The 21267-nt window shown below is 46.8% G+C and overlaps 1 protein-coding gene across 4 annotated transcripts in view; it reads left to right on the top strand.

The window, feature by feature from the left end:
- RNF220 (ring finger protein 220) overlaps positions 1-21267 on the top strand; it is a 216878-nt gene that overhangs the window by 158709 nt on the left and 36902 nt on the right. For 2 of the 4 annotated variants that reach the window (XM_082054611.1, XM_082054612.1), the window contains 3 exons: positions 2424-2466; positions 10407-10528; positions 11528-11660. In XM_082054611.1, the coding sequence (XP_081910737.1) occupies positions 2424-2466; positions 10407-10528; positions 11528-11660 (298 nt within the window). Of the gene's footprint in view, positions 1-2068; positions 2276-2423; positions 2467-10406; positions 10529-11527; positions 11661-21267 lie in introns of those variants that run through there. The other 2 variants (XM_082054610.1, XM_082054613.1) reach the window with 2 other exon arrangements.

The raw sequence follows: 21267 nt of genomic DNA, 5'->3' as shown, positions 1-21267 counted from the left end.
TACAATTTTTGAAAATTTTGACATACATCTATACTAAGAAATAATTCATGATGTTAGCTATAATTGTTTAATTTCTTACAATACACCTATTAATTATTAGTTAAATATAAACTAAGCACTCTGCTTCTAGACAATGTTATTACTCAATCTTCTGTGTCCCTCTTGTCATGCAGAAGGATCTAAGACTTGAAAAATATCCCCTCGTTTTGCAGGTGGTCAGAAAGCATTTATCTCATGTCAGTGGCAGCTGGTGTAGTGCAGGAACTTGTGATCTGGTCAGTGGTGGGTGCTCCTCTTAGATACAGCGTGTTCTGTCAGCTGCCGCTTTTCCTGCGCTCTGAGTAAAAATAAAACCCTTTTAGCTAGATTTAGATACAACCCTGAATGCCCAAAGGAAACATCAACAGCAAATTATAAGTCATTCACTGTACTGCAAAGATAACATCTCAGGCTTAGAGGGAGACCACCTTGTGTGGCTCAACTGAGCCCACAGAATATTTGCGACCAAATAACATGTGGAGTCAGCGTAAGTGAGAGCCTAAAATCCTCGTCCAGGCAAGGCTCAGCTCCCTGCCCTGAGCTCGGCGCTGAACAGGTCTCCTGGAGGGCAGCTTAATCAATTAGAAGGGTAAAACCAACAATCAGCAGCTTTGATTTTGTAAGTCAGCACATGTATGAAGATACAGCTGCATTTCAGCCTGAGCACCCGGGTTTTTTGGAGTGCAGGAAGGAGATGAGGGGGAAGGGGCTGGTCAGGGGGGCTGGAGGCAGCTTGGGGGGCTCATCCAGTGCAATCCCCCCATGGAGCAGGAACACCCAGATGAGGTTACACAGGAAGGTGTCCAGGCGCGTTGGAATGTCTGCACAGAAGGAGACTCCACAACCCCCCTGGGCAGCCTGGGCCAGGCTCTGCCACCCTCACTGGGAAGAAGTTTCTTCTCATATTTAAGTGGAACCTCTTGTGTTCCAGTTTGAACCTATTGCCCCTTGTCCTATCATTGGTTGTCACCGAGAAGAGCCTGGCTCCATCCTCCTGACACTCACCCTTCATATATTTGTAACCAGGAATGAGTCCCCCCTCAGTCTCCTCTTGTCCAGCTCCAGAGCCCCAGCTCCCTCAGCCTTTCCTCACACGGGAGATGCTCCACTCCCTTCAGCATCTTGGGGGCTGCGCTGGACTCTCTCCAGCAGTTCCCTGTCCTGCTGGAACTGAGGGGCCACAACTGGACACAATATTCCAGGTGTGGTCTCCCCAGGGCAGAGCAGAGGGGCAGGAGAACCTCTCTGACCTACTGACCACCCCCTTCTAACCCACCCCAGGTACCATTGGCTTCCTGGCCACAAGGGCCCAGTGCTGGCTCATGGTCACCCTGCTGTCCCCAGGACCCCCAGGTCCCTTTCCCCTACACTGCTCTCCAACAGGTCATTCTCCAACTCATACTGGAACCTGGGGCTGTTCCTGCCCAGATTCAAGACTCTACACTTGCCCTTGTTCTATTTCATTCAATTTCCCCACCCAGCTCTCCAGCCTGTCCAGGTCTCTGATGGCAGCACAGCTTCCAGTGTCACCACCCCTCCCAGCTTGGTGTCACCAGCAAACTTCTGACAGTCACTCTATTCCCTCGTCCAAATCATTGATGAATATATTGAATAATGCTAATTGGGCAAGGAAAGTTGGGAAGCGGCTGCCCCCGATTTGTGATTGGCCAGCACCTCTGCGTTACAGTTGGGCCCAGGGCCCTGATTGGCTAGTGCTGTCGGGCCTAAAGGATGCCAAATCCCTATTGGGCAAGGTAACTTGGATTCTGGTGGCTTCTGGGTAATGATTGGCCACCTGCCCCTGGTGTCCACTTTCCCCGGGCTCTGATTGGTCCTGGGCCGTCGGGTTTCTGGTTTCTCATTGGCGCTTCTGTTCCCCCTACTCTCTGATTGGCCAGGTGGCTCAGGGCTCCAGCCGCTCTTGGGCTCTGATTGGCCGGGACTCGCTGGGCCCTGCTGCCGCCTGTCGGTTGCCATGGGAACTTCCTCCTCGCGCGCCTTTCCCCGCCGGTTTCCTGGTGAACTTTCACCCGCTCGGCGGCGGGTCACATGACCGGGGCCAACATGGCGGCGGCCGCTGGGGGCTGATCGGCGGCGCCTGCCGGGCCGCGCCGTATCCGCCCGCATCCCGGGCCGCGCGGGGGGGTCCGCCCCGGGGCCCGCCGCCCCGCTGCCCCCCGCGCCCGCGGCTATGCAGAGCGGCAGGAGGGGGCCCGGCGGCGGGGGCCGGGAAGAGGTGGGTGCTGGGGGGGCGGCCGGTGCGTTGTCCCGGTGATGCGCGGGGCGGGCCGAGCGGGGCCTTGTTTACTGGGGAAGGGGGCGAGTTGTTGACACCGCTCACCCGCAGGCCCTGACACTTCTCTGCTCTTGTCTCCCCTCTGCAGACCTTCCTGCGGGTGCGAGCGAACCGGCAGACGCGGCTGAACGGTGAGTGCGGCCCCGGGCAGCCCCGCCCCGCCGGGCCTCGCTTCCTGCGCCCGGGAAACTTCCCGGAGTTGGGCCGAGTTCTGCGAACCGCCCCCCCCACGCCCACAGCCCGGGACCCGCCACCAGCCCCGCCGGGGCCTCGTCTTTAGTGCGGGGTGACCCCCCCGCGCTCCCCTCCCGCTGCGCGGGGGGGGCCGTTGTCACCCCGGGCTCCCCCCCACCGGTTTGTAAGTAGGCCCCGAATCCCGTGTTTTCAATCTGGGGCCGGGCTGCTGCGCTTCCGAAGTCTCACGTGGCACAATCTTGCAGTAAACTTTCAAACCAGCAGTCTGAGCGTTCGCACGGCTGACGTCACGTGTTGTTCGGCTTCGGTTTGTTTTCCTCTCAGTCCCACAGATGCTGGTGCGTCGCTTTTATTCTTGTATTTCTAACAACACGTAAACAAGTATTTCTAGCGAAATGCGGCTTGGTAGTTAAAAAGCAAATAAATCAGAGGCCGCTTTATTTCAGAGAGAGAAAGTCCCATCTCTGTTTGTAAATCAGAAAAAAAATCTAAAAGTATGTTTTTTTTTTTTTATCTTGAGCTGAAGAAGTTGAAACTCTTTTCCCAAACTTTAGAAAAGTCAGAACTTGCTATTTAAGTAGTAACAGTATTTTGTTATCTGGTTTTGTATTGCTTAGAGCTCGTTCAGTATGTGCCATTTAGTCAAAATTTAGTTGTTCAGGCTATCAGACTTGTTAATTTTGAGTTTCCTGCTACGATAGTTGAAGATAACACCAGTGACATTGTGCTGATGCAATTTATTTAGAAGAAGATAAAGATACTATAACAAAATAGCGAAGGCTTTAGAGTGTACTGATACCAAAATAGTTTAATTGAAGTGCTACATGTTTAGCATAGCCTTAAGCAAATGGAAGCATTACTAAGTTTCTGACCCAGTAACTTTAAGTTGTACAAATTCAGAGCTAGCTTGGAGATTTTTAAATATCAACCCCGAGGCACAAAAACCTGTGGTGACCTCTTGGAAGTCTGTTAATTCACACAACAAGGAGATGAGTTGCTTCGCATCAGTTCCAAGTAACTGCTGGCAGGTGTGCTTGCGCTCACATCTGTGCTCCGGTCCGAGTGCAGGGAGCTGCCAGCGCTGGCAGATGAGCCCTTTTCCTGACACGCAAGCTTCAGGTGGCTGAAACGCTCTGAGGTGTTGCTCTGCAGTGACTTTGTGTGTGTGTGTGTGTGTGACAGAGGTCTCTGGAGTCAGTGATGTCAAACTGTTTCTTTATCATTTTTTAATAGCTGGGGCTAAGCTCCCACCTTCTCTCTTTTTTCAGGCTGACAATGTGCAGTTATTTTAAATAAATAATTTTTAAGAGGTTTGAGCCAGTCTTGTGGGGTTCTTGGGCTCCTTCGGTATGAATGGAAGTTCTGGATGGCAGCGTGCTCTGCTGAACTGGCTCACTAGTGCTTTATGCGTTTGACTTGAGCCCGACGTGGGGCTGCAGCACAGTCTGTGTAGGCTGTGATCTGGGAACTCCTCTTGACCCCTGTTTTTGGATGTTTTTGTGAACCTAGGCTCATCATCTAAAGGAAGGCTGCTAGTTTTGTACAGTTTTGCATTGTTTTTGCTGAACCTTCTACTCATTTTGTATATACCTTTTGGGGTACAGTGAGCAGAACTAACAGCCATATTCCAAATGAGGATTTTTGGTTAATTTATGTAATGCCCTGATAACGCTGGTATTTCCTGTCCATTCTGCTGTACACTCTAACAATAGTAGGTCCAGACTTTGGGGAACTGGATGCAGAAACACCAGCTGAAATGCTTTGGCTTTGCGTCACAAGGTCAAAACAGATCAGAACTGGTTCCTCCTGACCTTAGCTTTTTATGACTCTGATTCCTGCTGTTCCCAGAACAAACCTGTAGTGATGCCTGGTTCAGTCCTACGCTGTTAGATTAGTGTCCAGACGGATGGTTGGGTAGGTTATATATTACTCCTTTCTATGCATGTGACTTTATATTTGTGACCACTGAACTCAGCCTGCTTTCTTATTTCCTTCTCCACATTTGTTTGCAGTAAAATAACTTTGTGGTATTTGTAAGCTTTGCCACATTATTATTAAACGGTTATTTAAGCAGTATTGTTCCAGATGGAGAACACTTGCGTGCTTTGGGGAAAAAATGCTTATTTGTCTATATCTTTTGTTTTAATGAGCCTCTAATCAATCACACAACTTTATACCTTGCTGTGTTAGAATGGTTTCCTTATTGCCTTTAGTTTAAATTGACAGAAATTATTATATGTAGGACTTGTCCAAAGTCATCTGGCTTTTTGCTTCATACTCTTATTCACACACTGAAGAAAATTAAGATGTAGAAAATGCAGTCTATCTGGCAAAGAAAAATCTATTCCATTTGTTTTTATTATATTTTAAGTGTACTTCTCCATATCATTGTAACCAGTTTATCTTGGTATCTCCGTCAAGCTTCTTACCAGCCAGGTTCCAGAATCACATCTGAAAACTCCTCCCATAAAAAGAGGCCCACGATGTTTGTGCTTTTCCCTCACAGCCCCTGACTCAGATCTCAGCTGCCCAGATTTTTTGTGCCCGAGTCCTGGCAGATCTCCTTGATTTGTCCCACCCTGTCGTGGTCACTTGGGAAGGTGCAACAAGAGCCAAGGAAAGAGAACATAGAGAGGGAGATGTATTCTGAGAGCTGCTGTTGGCCTGGCTGCAGCATGATTAGGTCCTGATAGTTACACAGTTGACAGATACCTGACAGTCCAGAATTTTAATTCCTTAAGTCAAACCTTTGACTTAAATTGAGCTGTAAGTAAGGTGAATGCATTTGCAAGCTCTGGAGCAGGAGATTAATGTTCTGCCTGTTAGACTCTCGGTTGGGTGTTTGTATCAGAACTTCCCTGTTAGCCTCAGCGAGTTAATCCCACACCTCTCACCTGTGCTAAATCCACTTTGTGGAGGTTGTGTCCTTGTGAACCCCGGAGTACGAGGTGCCGATTCCTGTTGAATCCATGTGATAAATAAGGCATTTCTTCCATTTGCTTTATTTTCAGTGTTGCCAAACTGGAAACTTTAAGCCACCCTCTAAATTGATGCTTATGGAGTTTAGCAGCGCGGAGCAGGTTAGGTAGTCATTCAAAATTAGAGGCACAAAGTTACAGGTTAGTGTATCAGAACATGGATTCAGCAGGTTAAGTATGTGCCAGCCTTGGAGAGCAGTGTCAGATTGAAGGTTGTTGAAAATCATCAGTGTGGAAGTTTGGCCACGCAAATGTGAAAGCCCCACTGAGACCCTTCTGTGAATTTGGCCCTTAATGTTCTCACTCAGGCAGATGAGCAGCAAATTGTACGTACGGTCTGAAACAGATTCATTCTTGACCATCTGTTTTCTTGCTTTATCTTGTTCTTGAGATGGCTGTTTGTGCTCTGCCATTCTTTGTTCCCTTGGATCAGATGCTCTTGGATAAGAAGCTTTTTGTGATAGGTCTAACAAAGCATAACCGCTCCTCAAGACTCCTCTAGCAGGTTGGCAGAGAGCAGGTGTTGACTCTTGTGCGTGAATATCTTTGCAAATACCTCTAAATTTGAATCAAAGTTGGCATTCTCCGTAGAGCTGTAAAGCAGGTCCTTACAAAGCTCCTGTGCACCTGCCTGAGAAGCTGATTCCTGTATCGCTGGTGACTATAAACCTCCTCTCTGGGCAGACCTCCGTGGAGATGGCCACTGTGCAGTTTGTTGTTGAACCACCACCAGTATGTTGTGTGCTTTTGTAGCTGATGGGTGGGGGAGGAATAAAGCTGGATGAATTTCACTGGAAAGAAGACAAAAATGCTTCCACTTAATTTGATTGGCCTGCCATTGCAGGAGCTGCTAATGATGTCTGCATGGGGCTCTGGGGACCACTCAAACTGGTGGAGGGAATCATAAGAGATATTGCTAGTAACTTAATCATCTCCTTTGATGCTGTGGTAGAGGCTTGTGTAGTGTCCAGTGCTAGACGCTATGTAAGAGCACTTCTGAGGTAATCAGCGCCCTGTCCTGAAGGTGAATTTTTGCTTGGGGAGGGGAGTACCAGTGAAAACTAAAACCCATTAGCTTTTCTCTCAGGAAGTTTTGCTGGGCTAGAGAATAATATGATCTTTAGGCATTAATATGGCTTAGCCTTGATGGGAAGGGCCCTTTGTGAGAGAAATCGTCAATCTCTTCTGCCTGTAAGGCAGCAGTGTCTGTGGATGGGGGTGGGCTGGCTCCTTCTCTCTGTGCCCGTGGAGAGGCAGGGGCCAGTGCACCCTCAGCAGCAGTCAAGTGCAGTCAGCTTCTCACCTTGCATAGTCCCAAAAGACCCGATATTGGGAAAGCAAAGAGCAGCTCTCTTAGCCAGCACGGCTCCTAAGTTAAGTCAGAGACCATAACTGAGACCCTGGCCCTTGCAGAGGGTCCCAGTTCTTGCTCATGTCCACGTGCTGCTTTCTCATTTGTGTGCTGTGGCCACTGAAACTCCCAGGGTGCCCGATGGTTTCGTGTAGCCCGAGGGAGAACATGCATATGTAGCAGGAACAGTATGTAGGGTAATGTACATCTGTTAAAAGTGAGGCCTCAAGGGTGCTGGAAGCCCTCTGATGGCCTAATAATAATTATTAATGCTAATAAAAATTAGTAACCTCTTCACCTCCTGGCTGAAGGCTGGAATAATAACTACAGAGTCTTTGTTCAATCACATATAAGAATGGGTCAGTCTTGTGCAGAAACCTCCTTCCCCAAGCTCCATCCTCTTCTTGCATCCAGTCCTCTGCTGGCTGCGGTTTTATTTTCCTGAATTACAAGAGGGAATGGCTGCGTTTTCCCTCTCCATGCTCCTGCGACAGGAGCAAAGGGGAGAGAGGGATTAGTGAGCTAATTAGAAATGATCGCATCTATCAACACTAATTAACAATCCTGCGGTCTCACTCGCCTGTTCTTTTGAGCTGCTCCCCTTCGGGACAGCTCCGCAATCACCCCCTGCCTTTGGGGCCGCTCCGTCCCTTCCGCGCTGATTGGAAGTGATGGCCGGGCTGCGTGTCCTGTCGTGTGGGGACAGCGCTGCTCGGGATGGGCTTTCCAGGCTGCAGCGTTCCCTTTCTGTTCCTGCTGTCACCAGGAGCACCTTAGGCCTCCGTGGGCACAACGCTGCCACTGCTAATGACCACGGAATGAAAATGGCAGGGGGATTTGTTTTCAACACCTCTTTCCTCCAGTGGCTTTTTCACTTGTGGCACTGGAAGTTCAAGGGCTGCGTCTCGGAGCTGAGTGAGCCGAGATGGGGCCTGTCTGCTGAGCCTTGTGTGGAGCTGGAGCAGAGCAAAGTTCTGTTCCCAGCTCTGCAATAATATTTCAACAGTAGAGCAGGTGCTTGTTCTGGCAGAAGAGTCCCAAGAATTTATCAGTGCAAGACCTAAAACAAGTTGTCTTATTTTTATCCATATTACAGTGCATGGACTGGAGGATAGCAGTAAAAAAGTTAAAAATACTAATAAACTTGCCAAGCAGGCTGACTTAGCTGAATTGATTTGCCACAGGGAGTCCTGCCAGAATAATTAAACTGCTCCTTCTCTACATTTCCCTGTTTAAAAACAGGATGAGGGGAGGGAAAGATGTGTCTGCAATCAGGATAGGGAGAGCTTTATGCCTGTGTGTTTCTCTGGTCAGATAAGCGTTTGCTGGAGAATGCTCAAGTCATGTCTGATTCCAGCCTTCCCCATACTTTGTGCTGAGGCACGGGAAGAGCATCCTGAACTTATGCGAAGGAGCCATACTGAGGGATATAGATGTTCACTAAACCTGAACTTCAGAAGAATCTCATGCACTGAAGTACAAACCAGAAAGAGCATGGCTTAACTCCTGACCGCTTCTGGTAACAGGGCTGGATGATGTTGAAGAGGCAGGAGAGATAATGTTTGGGGTTCAGGAAGGGGAGAGGAAACACAGAGGACATTTTGGGGGGTCACTTTTATTTAAAAGTCGAACATAATTAATCTGGGCGCAGTGACATTAGCAATAACACTTCATGATGTTCGCTTCTGTGTTGACTGTAAGTCAAGTGGTTTACCTTCTGGAGTAGAAGCCTGAAGTGTGGGTAAAAATAACAAATTTAAGCAGACAAATTAGAAAGGAAACTATTAAAATAGAGCACCAGCAATACTGAAGTACCTGAAGTGTCCGGAGAGGCAGGTGGGCTGTGGAGCTGTCAGTGTGGTGTACCCAACACGAGAGATTGTGGAGCTTCACCAGATGAAATCCTGACAAATTATCAAAGTGCTGTGTGTTTACTCGAGAGTCTCTGCTGTTCGAAGGGCCAGGTATCGAGAACACTCTTATTTTAGTCGCAGGTTGCTGTCTCTTGCTCTAGGAATGTCACATTTGCGGATCCTTTTCATCATGTAGGAGTGAAGATTGATTCTGCAGGGAGTTTTCCCACAAATCTGTCTCATTCAGTGAGGAAAAGCAATGCCCAGAGAATAATTTGAAGCCTTCTTAATCCTGGAGTATCATATAGTGTAGGGGATGACACATACCCCTAATTCTGGATTATGGGAACGTATATCTTAACCCAGAGAGTCCTGAGTCTGGAGAAGCCAACAAGAAAGGGTCTTTCAGGTCTGTGTTGGTGTGTTCAGCTGAAACTTGATAATTTGCTTGGTGATATGTGTACACTAAATTGTGCACTGTAGAAAACAATTGACAGCAACTTTCCCATACCCTGGTCCTTCTCTTTGTCACATTCCAGCAGCTTCCTCTGGCTCCTTGGCTGCAGGGAGCTCCTGATCCCACAGGATTCAGGCACGAAGGCTTTCGGAATGTGCTGCAGTGCTCACAATGTCAGTAACGATTTCTGGCTAACGCAGCTTTTTGGTGGTGTCATCTCTCATTATCACATAGGCTTTCCTTGGGCTCTTCCTTGTCTCTCATTCAGAATTTTGACCTTCCTTATTAATTAAACAGCAACTATCCTGCAGCCAGTGATTGAGTTATTCAGTAATACCTGCCTAAAGCCATCATAATAAAGGACAGAAATTCTTTTTAATGCAAATCATTTGGTTCCAGATGTTTTGATCACATTAAACGATGGCTCAAATTAACCAGAGATTGGATTAAGCAACAGGCTACGTTGGCTGCTTTTTCTAATCATGATGATTCCCAACATGTTTGTTCCCTGGAGCGTGCCTTCAAGAACGCTGTGTGCCCCCCATTTTCCTTATGTGAAAATAGTGAAATAAAAATAACGGAGCAAGCCTGAAGCTCTCTAGCGTAGGTGCTGCATTTTTCACAGCAAACATCTTTCCTCTCCACAAATGTTACCTGCTACTCGGATGCTGCTCTAACTGGTTCATGATGTCCTGGGAAGGAATTATTCGGTGTGTACAGAAGACACTGTGGTCCTGGAAGTGACTGTTACATACCTTGTCCAAGGCTTTTCAGGCGCTACATCGTCCTTCTACAGTCAAAGTTCCTGTAGAAGAAATAGATGTGTTAGTGAATAGGTCTTGGACTTAGAAGGCAAAATCCAGAACTGGATTCAGTGGCTTTATCACTCAACTTTGAAAACAATTTCAGGCTCCCAAGAGAAAGTATTTAACCATTTGAATAACTTGCCTGGGGATGTGCAGCAGATATTCCTTCCCCTAGTTATTAAATTGTGAGTAATTGCCTTTCTGAAATCAGGGTGTACTTAGCCACAGGTTACACATTTAATCTGGAAAGTTACAGTCTCTGTACTGCTCACAGAGGTAAGAACAGGGACTTGTAACAGGATTTTCCGGTGCAAAATCTTACCATTTTTGTCGAGGGTTTATTATTTGGAGCTGAGCAAATAGAGAAAAGAGTGGGTCTACAAACTTGACATGTCTTCCTTTTTTTTTCTTTCCCTGGTTTCTCCATGCAGCTCGGATTGGAAAAATGAAACGGAGGAAGCAAGACGAAGGGCAGGTATGTCCCCTCTGCAGCCGACCTCTGTCAGGATCCGAGGAGGAGATGAGTAGGCATGTGGAACAATGCCTTGCAAAGGTAGAGGCGCAGCAGGATCACCAGCTGCCATTCCCTTCTCCCTCTTCCCAGCTTTGTCTGCAGTTGACCTAACATGGGGCAAAAACTAACATTGCTGAGCTTGTAGGCAACGCTAACTGTCTCCCTATGATCTGTAGTCACTTCTCTTTGTCTTGGAAGATGGATTCCTCTGGGTTTTTCTCCTGTGTTCCATTAGTAACTTTTTTACTTCATGCACTCTTCTTGCTGTTACTGAAGTCTAAGTTGCAGGCTGTAAACACTGTTGGAGATTAGGAAGCCTTGTGTAAGACCTCATGCTTCCTATGTAGCACAGCAAGAAGAATTCTTTCTGATCTCTGCTTTTGACATTAGAATTATTTTTGTTGGGTTCTTTTGTAACAGACTGGCATTTGTAAATGTTGCATGAGCATCTTACTCCAGGAAGCGCATTTGAGCAGAACCATTCTCTTGCTGTTCATCCCAAAGACAGCAAAGAGGAAGGAGGAAGAAGCCCTAGGGGAGGGAGAGTTGTGTCATAGGGCTTTCTGTGTTTGTTTCTCAGGAAAAACCCACAGCAGAGGTGATGATAACAAATCTTGTTGCCTCAAGAAGTGCATGGTGTAAAGAGAGGTGTCTTTTGATCAGTGCTCCCTAAAAAAATATGCTGTAGGAGAACATTCCTGACAGGGATACAAGGCATCTGTGATAGGGGAATTGCACGTTGAAGTGCAGACCAGCATTGCTACAGGAAGCAGAGCTTAGATTTCCATGTGTAATAATAATAATAATAATGAGCCTTGCAACTTGTTTTGATCTTAAGGTTGTCAAGTTTTTCCAGCACCCAGTTACTTCTAGATTTAGATCCCTGGGAACGGGGGTGGGAGTAGATGCTGCTGTCCTCTCTGTACTTAGCTGTCCTGGGAACGGTCCAGCTTTTCCTCTCTATCCTCCCCCGAGTTATTAGCCTCAAAGAGCTATTTCATGCAACTCAACACTCTGCCCCTGCTTTACCCTGTGCAGAGAGAAGGTTCATGCATGACTGAGGATGACTCTGTGGACATCGAGAACGAGAATGGCAACCGCTTTGAAGAGTACGAATGGTGCGGGCAGAAGAGGATACGGGCTACTACTCTCCTGGAGGGAGGATTTCGAGGTGCGCCAGTGATTTGGGTACCCTTGTAAATCATTCTGCAGTGGAAGTTGATCATAGTGTATCTTTAAAGGGAGGGACCTAGAGATTTGTCTTTCACAAAGGCTGGGATGGACTTTCAGCCTTTGCTAGAATGTAAAGTGATTTCAGATTCTGTCTCTTGAATGATGAGAGTCAGAATTTGTGCAAATCTTGAACAAAAGTGTAGCGTTATTTCTCGCTCGAGAAATGTGGCTGAAGAGGGAGTGAGTCAGAATGGGGAGATCATTTGGGGAAAATAGCTGCTTATACGTTACATGTAGTAAGAAATACATGGAAATATGCGAAGAGAGAGAAATAGAAATGAAATTGTAAAAATTACCAGCCTGGAGTGACGAAAGCTGGTGTATCAGCCTCTGGTGATGTATTGAAGGTGACAGCCAAGTCGCTTTAGCACCTGCATAAAATATTAAAGGGCCGGTTGTGCATTTATCACTCCATCCCTTTTAAGGTTGATAAATGAGAATCCAGGAACCTGCTCTGCACCTCCAGCACTGCAAGCCCTTAGGGCTTCCAGACAAACACATTTTATTTTTCCTCCTTCTTTTGCTCCTTCCTCAGTGACGGGGAAATCGGTTACTGAGGAGAGAGTGAGTTATGGCAAAATTTGACCTCTTGTGAGCTTTATTGGTGAATGTAATTTTAGCTAGAAAGCTGGCCCCTTTCTCACACTCAGCCCTTTGGCCTCGAAGAAGAGGATTTACTAAACTGTTCGTTGGCATGAACCTCTGGCACTAAGGAGAGTCTCTCACAAGCAATCCACGTAGCGCATGCCTAATCAGAGGAGGAATGCTGGCTCCCTCTGCTCAATAAAGAGGATGGGATGCGATCTCTTCCTATATCAGCTTGGATTTTAATTTAAAATATCTCAAGGGGAAAGGCTACTATGTAAGGGAGTTGGACTTAAAAGCCAGCCATGTGCTCACTGACAGCCTAGCATTCCTGATCTGCTCTTACCTTCCTCTGAAATTAAATTGCAGCTGGGTTGTAGCAGAGCAGGTGATCAGGAGCAAAGAGGTGAAGGAGCAACTTCTTTGGGTTTTAAAGACCACCTAGTGAAGCTCATGCTGTTATCTCCTGTGTCTGCAGCCTTGCCTACCTTAACTCGTTTTGCACCCACGTGCAAATTGAGTCTGTACATGATTCCAGGTAGAGGTCTGATGAGACCATGCAGGGCCTTAGGCTATTGTTTATGTGGTGTAGTTACTACAATCCATAGTGGGGAAGCCTGGGACGTCTGTGTGCCTCTGTTGTTGTCACTGCTAGTCCTGATGAGAAAAAGCTGCTCAGCTGATTTCTGCCCCTTTTTTTGTGCGTGCATAATTTCACAGAATCACAGAATCGACTGGGTTGGAATAGACCTCCGAGATCATCAAGTCCAGCCCTTGGTCCAACTCCAGTCCATTGACTAGATCATGGCACTAAGTGCCATGTCCAGTCTCAGTTTAAAAACCTCCAGGGCCGGTGAGTCCAGCACCTCCCTGGGCAGCCATTCCAATGCCTGACCACTCTCTCTGCAAAGAATTGCTTTCTAATCTCCAGCCTAAATTTCCCCTGTCAGAGTTGAAGCCCATGGCCCCTTGTCCTATTGCTGACTGCCTGGGAGAAGAGACCAATCCCCACCTGGCTAGAACTTCCCTTCAGGTAGTTCTAGAGAGTGCTGAGCTCACCTCTAAGCCTCCTCTTCTCCAGACCAAACAACCTCCCCATAGGTCTTGTGTTCAAGTCCCTTCCCCAGTCTTGTTGCTCTTCTCTGGACCCGCTCCAGCACTTCAGTATCTTTCCTGAACTGAGGGGCCCACCAAACACCTGAATTTGAGGACAGCACAACCTTCTGCTTCCTTTGGTGTGGACATTGTGCCGTCTCCACCTGGCTGACATTCCTGGTTGGTTTTGAGTTAACTCACTGACGTGTGGTCTGAGCCTCTCATGCTGCTTTAGTCTTGTGGAGGCTGTATTTTGAATGAGGCTTCAGGGGGCAAAATGTGTGTAATTGATCTGATAAGGTTGTGTAAATGCAAAGTACTCCTTGTTGCATTTTTTTTTTTCTGAAGAAATTCTCAAATGTGTTAGTTTGTGTTATATAAGTGAACTGCTTTCCTTCATCAGAGGTTAGACAGATTCTAGCAACAGTCAGGGCTGTAACATCTGATATTAGGCTGCACAGGCATGGACAGTTTCTTCTGTGTTTCTTGTTTAGAAATAGCTATGCTTCCATCAGGAATCTCAGGGTCCTTCTTTCCTTTTTGAGACCTTCCTGACACCTTCAGGAGTGTTCAGTTGCATGAACAGATCCAGCAAAGGAACACAGGACTAGGAGAACAGTAGAGCACAACCAGATGCAGTTCTAAAACTTGCCATAATTACCCTGATGGGAAGGCTTTTGAATTAGGCTGCACCCCGTGTCTGTGCTCACAGGCACAGGAACCTCCCTGTAGCATCTCTAGTGAGGAGCATCCTCTGTGCAGCTTTTGGTGACAGAGCCACTGCTGAAGTGACTCCACCTGGCACATGCGTTTCTCCCTGGAGCACACATCTGCTGGCAGCTGGATTCAGCAGCTGCCATGCTCCTGTGGAGAGGTGTCCCCTTCCATAAACAGATAAACTTCTTGCCACCAACTATATACCTAGTGTTTTGAGATGACCAGATAAATCTACCTGCTCTGTGCGAGAAGTTTCTGTGGAATTTGGGAAGCCAGAGCAAAGGTGGAATGATATCCCATCGTTGGCTGAGTGTATTTCTTTTTAAGCAAGTTAGGCTTTTTCATGCTCCCTTTTGTGGTTCTTGTCTCTGGCTGCTGGCACTCGGAGGTCTCCATCAGCCAGACCTGCTCTGTGCACTCTCAGGTAACCTCATGGTGACTGTCTTTTCCCTCTTTCTGCCAGTGTTGGCTCTTGCCTTGTTTTGGGGACAGAATTCTTAATTTACAGCCCTGAAGCCCAGCACAACGTTGTGGAGATGCTTTCTAATGCTTAAAGCTGCTTTGTCTGGAGTTGGCAAGGCCCTCATTAACCCCCGTCACCCGAGGCTTTGTGTTTGGCTCTGTTCCCTTTGCTGAGAAGTAGCAGCGATGTGGAAATCGAAGGTCTTTTATAATGCCAGACAGCCTTTGCCAGGCTACAGGGATGTCACCAGTGTCTAAAGAGATGACATGGGGAGATACATAAAACCGGAGGGGAAAATAGATGTCTGTATGTCTCATTAATTTTGGTTTTAATGGTGTGTTGCTTTGAGGAGATGTCACAGGCAGGTGAAGGGGGAGCAGGATGCTGTGGCCAGCGTGTATTGCATGAGTCCGTCAGACCATTGGGCAGCATTACAGAAGTGGCTCAAACTTAACACAGGTCCTGACTGCTTCTTTTTATCTTTTTGGGTTAATGGACCAAGTTCATATCACTCTCAAGCTGAGGAAATTCTTTGCTAATTCTATGACGGCTCCTGCCAGGTTCTCAGGTGGGAGGAGGCTGGGAGATCTTGGGCTTTTTCTTCTTGAAAACAGAAAGGTCAGAGAAATGAACAGCCCAGCTCAGGTTTTCTGGAGGGTGGTCTAATACTTGGGAGCTGTCACAGCCTGAAACACTCACCTGTGTCGTTCCTAGGATGAAGTTTCTTGCTTCCACAGTGCTGTGGGGACGACTTGCTCCTCTCATCTGTCTTAGAAGGTGGAAGTTTTTTGTCTTTTGTGTTGGTGCTGCAGCTGCAAATCCCTATTCGGGTCTAGTGCGGCAGAGCCAAAACACACCTTGGCCACCACAGCTTGGCATACTTGATGCAGCAGGTGGAAAGAACAGGAGATGGCAGCAAGAAGGAGTGTGACATCACTGAGAAGTGCTGGCATCCGTATGTTGTCTCTGAAGCTATTGGGTCTGGTGAAGGCATTCAGTTGAGAATTATTTGGTACTTCCAGATGTCCTCCTGGCTTCTTAAAGCATCATTTGCTATCATGTAATTTGCTTTTCCAAAACTGGAGGAATGCAGGGTGTAAATGAAGATTATCAGCAGTTATTAATATATAGGATTTGGAATAACTTTGTTTCAGCAGAGGTCCTGCTTGAAGTAGGGGTTTTTAGCAGGAGAGCTCTTGCTTTTCTTTGGGATGGGTGCAGAAGGTTATCAACATGAAATACCAAGCACTGTTTAAATCAAGCTTGTGCTTCCAAGTGAAAAGCTGTACAGATGTAATAATCAAATATTTCCCTATCTCAGAACAGTGTCACAAGACTCTAATTTCTCTAGAAATACCTGAACGTTCAGTAACCTTCTATCCCCACATCTCTGCATCATCTCTTTCTGAAGTTCTTTGTTGCAGGGGCTTATTTCGTGCCGTCTTTGTCTAATGAGTTTCTGCGTTTAGGAAGCCAACAAGGCTTCACAAGTGAAAGCATCAAGTGGCTCCCTGTCTGATGGTTTTGTTTTGTGTTTTTCACCACTCAGCGTATCTGTAGCAATTCTTCTGTTCCCTCTCCAGAATGGATGCGCGTTACCCTCGGTGTTTACACTGTAAGGTTATCCCTTTAAAGAATTCCTGAGGGAAGTTCAAAAGGGTTTTTTTTCTTTGAAAGATTCAGTGACTCTTTTTGTGTGTGTGTCTCTTACTTGAAAGAAGGGAAAGGGAGGGGGAGAGTGAAAAAAAGTGCTTTATCTGAAAAGAATCGCATCAGCTTCGCACTGATAGAAGCTGCTGTCATCTCTTAAACGGCTTAGCACAGTCAAAAGGCAAGAGGACTTAAAACAGTGTCTTACACAGGGATCGATGGGTGGAACACATAACTCGTAACTGCAAAAAAAAAAGCAGCACAGGGGGAGAGATAACGGTAATGATTGCATTGAGGGAAGCTTGAGGGAGGCTTGTTCTTTGTAACACAGCTTCAAAGGTGTCTGGACCGGTGCCTAAGCAAACTGTCCTGTGAAGTCGCTGCCTCTGTAGGTCTAGGGATGGCGGGGGGGGGTGCCGCTCGCACCCTTCTGTTTCTTAGCAGATGGGACAAAGATTAGTAAATGCCAGGTTGGCGGCTCCCTTCTGCTGCCTCACATTTGAGGAGAGGTTTTTGTCACTTCATCTCTCGCGGTCTGTTTTGGGAAGGTGGCTTGTCCAGGAGAGGGGAAGGGGGCGAGCAGCGGATGGGGCGGTTGGGGAGATGGGGCGCGGGGACGGGATGTCAGTTTATCGATCGCGCCTCGGTCAGGAGAGCTGCAGGCGCAGTGCTCTGAGCACGAGCGGCAGCGTGCTTAATGTGATTGAAAGGCAGTTAAAATGGCGGTGACCTTTTCAGGGGGAATTAGATTGCCTGCCAAGAGTGGTTAGAGGGAGTGATAACGCCAGCTTGAGGAAGCTGTCCAGTCTGCTTCAAAGGGAGAGAGACGGAGACAGGGAAAGCAAGCTAGCAGCAAGTACCATTTAAAGCATGAACTGCGCGATCTGATAGAACAGAGATTGCTGTCCTCTTTAGATATGAAAGAATTGAAGAATTGTAGTTTAGTTCTTCCACCCGCCCCATCTTCTTCTCCCCTCCGGCTCCCCCACCAAAAAGCCTTCCTCCAGGCACAGTAGCAAGCTGGTCACCAGTGCTCTTCTGGGCTTCTTTTACTTCAGCAGATCAGTTGCATCAAAAATAACACAGAAGAGAGAAAGACTTTGAAAATGTTAAAATGGTAAGCAGGGCATTTTCAGGAAAAGATACTTTCTGAGAAAGATCGACATGACAAGGATCTGTCTGATAGATTGGAATACTCTCGAAGAAGGAGATCACTGAACTCCGAAGTCTCTCTTTATTTCTCCATGCTGCCCTCCTCCCAGGCCAGCAAAGGGCCTGTATCCATTTGTTAGTGTCTTATCAGGGAAAAGAACAGTACAACTTAGCATGTGCATAGGGGGACTTGGTAAAGCCTTATGAGCTGTAACAAACTACAGTTATCCTTGGGTGCCCATTTGCATTGGATCTCATGTCATGTACAATTAAGGCAGCTGCCTGGAAAGTGAGACTATATTCAAATGACTGAAAGTTTCCAGCAGCTGGCTGCAGTCCCACTGTCAGCTTTCTGTCTCTGCAGAATCAAGATATGCTTCAGTTGGAGCAGCAGATCTTGTAGGCCAGCCTTTGTCTAGCATGGGTCAGTTGCCCAAGAAAGAATCACACATAGAATTCCAGAATGTCAGGGATTGGAAGGGACCTCGAAGGATCATCCAGTGCAATCCCCCCATGGAGCAGGAACACCCAGATGAGGTTACACGGGAAGGTGTCCAGGCGGGTTGGAATGTCTGCAGAGAAGGAGACTCCACAACCCCCCTGGGCAGCCTGGGCCAGGCTCTGCCACCCTCACTGGGAAGAAGTTTCTTCTCAAATTTAAGTGAAACCTCTTGTGTTCCAGTTTGAACCCATTACCCCTTGTCCTACCATTGGTTGTCACCGAGAAGAGCCTGGCTCCATCCTCCTGACACTCACACCTTATATATTTATAAACATTAATGAGGTCACCCCTCAGTTTCCTCCAAGCTCCAGAGCCCCAGCTCCCTCAGCCTTTCCTCACACGGGAGATGCTCCACTCCCTTCAGCATCTTGGTGGCTGCGCTGGACTCTCTCCAGCAGTTCCCTGTCCTGCTGGAACTGAGGGCCTAGAACTGAAGCGTTGGGGCAATAGCTGTGTGCTCCTCCAATTTGCTCTGCTTCTCAATACATAAAACATTAGAAACATGCTGTCAAATGTGAAGTCCTGTCCTCAAAATCTAAGTAGATCCTTTTCAGTTCTCCTGCCTCAGCAGCAGGTGTTTGTGTGCACAGTGACTTTGCTCGTGCCTGGTAACTGCCTGGCTGAAAGCTCCAAACAGAGGAGGAAAACTCAGTTGTGCTTCCCAGTGCAATTTTACGATCAAAGTCTACAACAAAACTCAGCAAAATCTGCGTTTGACATGTATGTGGAAACTGAAGCATGGAGAAGCATCTTCTCTAACGTCACAAGGATGTTAGGAAAGCTGGCGACAGAGCTTAAAAGTCTTGCTCTAGGATCTCACCCCGAAGCCAGTTGTGGCCTCTTTCAGATAAAATATAGTGAGACATACAGGAAAGCTTCAAGAGGCAAGGAAACTTTCCATTTTTCCACACCAGGATGTTCAGGCTGGGCTGCATTTAAGATCAGACTAGTAAGAGGGTATAAAATGACCTACTCAAATTTAGCAAAAGAATTTGACCTGAACAGTAAAAGTGTGACTTCTTCTAAGAGACTGTGTGGGAAATAGAAGATGTTGCTGGCATATTCAGGCCTTTTGGAAGAATGGTCTAGTAACTAGAATCATCTTCCCCATTTCTGCGTAGAAGAGTCAGAATTCATTCATTCGTCTTACCCTGGCAGGCTAAAGCAAACTTCAGCTTGGATGCAAGAGCTGTCTGTGGTAAGAGTATAGGGAATCTTTGCCATAATGAAATTCTTAATCTTCCTCCCACTTAGGAAGAGCTCAGTTCAGTGCCTTTCTCTGTCACATCCAGTGTCAGCGTCCCTCGTTGCTGAGTCTCTAGGGTGAGTGCGTCTATACCTCTGAGCATCCTTCCCAGCCTCTCCATTGTGGTATTTTAGCCTTCCTGTATTTGGTTTGCTACCTTCAGCTGGTCACTCATACCTGCTGTAAGCTTCCAAGTGGGCAAGATGCATACATTTCATGTTTCTCAAGTGCTTGTTCTGTGCCTTATTCCCCCTTTAGAGGGCTGCTGAGTCCCAGAGCACTCGTATGCCTTACCTCAGCTCTTGTGTGAAACGGTGATAATCCTGGTAATTCCTCCGTCGCTGAAGGATGATGCTTTGTACTGGTCTGGTGGAGTAGCCCAACCACTCCTTAATGCTCGCACCTCTCTCCTTTGAGAGCAAGTCCTTGTCCATAAGGTAATACTTGACCTAAAAATGCCAGCAGATCTGTTTACATGGTGGTGTATACAATAATCAGATGGGCTGTACCTGACGATTTCTCCAGAGTTTGTGTCCACTTGTAGAGTTTGAGGGATTGTGTGGCTAAAAAATGTCTCTTGGGTATTGTGCTGTATATTAATATCAGAATTTGACTTTAGCGAGCAGGAAAAGCAGATGAGAATAGTATGCGATTTAAAAAGAAAACAATTCAGAATTCCTACCTTACATACAAAAGCCAGCATGACCCACCATGTAACTGATGCTCAATATCATCTGTGTTTAAAGTCATATAATGCTTCAAGAAACAGGGTTTTCTTCATTTTGGAACACAAAGCAATCAATGAGACTCAGCAAAGTCAAAATCACTTTAACTGAAAAAAATAAATTGGTGCTTATAGCTGTGAAGTCATGATTGTTGGTAAGTACATTTTTGTTAACTTGAACACATGCAAAAATGTAAGAAGCTAATTTTTGTGCTCAAACTGCCAGAACACATTAGCTGAAAGGCGCACAATCAACTAAACCTTGCTGTTTGATTTACTTAATGCCGACAGCTACTCTAACCAGGAAAAGATTTTCTGTGGGAAGAAGGGGAATTCTCTCCGTTTGACAGTATCATGTGTCGTACTTGGAGGAGGAGAAGGGATCTCTGTCACCCAGCAACAGAGGAAGGACGAAAAGAAATTAATTAAAAAGCAAACAGAAAAAGCAGTTGTAACAGCGTGAAAATTGGCAGGGGGAGTACAGGAGCAGGTAGAGCACCTGAAACTGCTCAATTTTTTAAAATTGACTGGGTTTCAAGTTGACAGCATCCCTTTAAACTTCAATTTTCCTACGTCTCAGACTTGCAGCGTAAGATCTTCCACTCCCGTCTGCTGCACTTGCTTAGCTGCTCTCTGCAATGTATTCTTCTAGTAGCCTGTCTGCTTTGGGTTTGAAAGTCCCACGCTTTAAGACAGTCATTTTAATTCTTCAAATATCTTCAGTTTTGCTAGAACTGCAACATACTACTTGGACACTCAGGTCAAACTCCAGCCTTAAGCACCTGATAGTTGAGTGACATGATTTTAATAGCATTTTAGAATACAGTTGTTAAGTCAGGGGCAGTGAGATTTTTTCTAAAGGAAAAGGGAACGCGGGTCTCAATGGCTCTAAACAGCTCCTGTCTCCGCGTGTCGTCTCTCACACTCGGCGGTGAAACGCGTTATCGAGTAGTGCCCGGAAAGTGGCTAACTGCGTTTGACACACGCCAACTCCCTGCCTCCACACTGGATAATTGCATTGTCAACTGTTCAGCAAAGTGGCAGGTGACACTGCAGCCGGATTGATTGTCCTCGTATGGAGGCTCCCAGGACTGTCAGCCACCCAATCGATAGAGTTTACACAAGACACCGTGACTGCATCTGTAACTAATTTCAGTTTGAACCTCGCAAGATGCGGCTGTCCCTGTTGCCTGGCCTCTCTTCTTTGCTTGCATCTTTTCCCCGGACGAGGAAGTTGCTTTCCTGCTGAAAGCCCAGCTTTATTTCTTGTTTTGGAGCTGGAAGTGAAGAAATCAATGATGTGTTTTGTGGTTTCAGAGTTGAGGGCATTACAGCACATGGCTAACTAGCAGCTCCAGTTTTTCAATCAATAGGCTGATCAATTGATTAAATTAGCACTGATTTTTCTTTC

Source organism: Streptopelia decaocto (genome assembly GCF_964273445.1).
Source record: "Streptopelia decaocto genome assembly, chromosome: 5".
Taxonomy (NCBI): domain Eukaryota; kingdom Metazoa; phylum Chordata; class Aves; order Columbiformes; family Columbidae; genus Streptopelia; species Streptopelia decaocto.
This window is presented reverse-complemented; position numbering and strand designations above follow the sequence as displayed.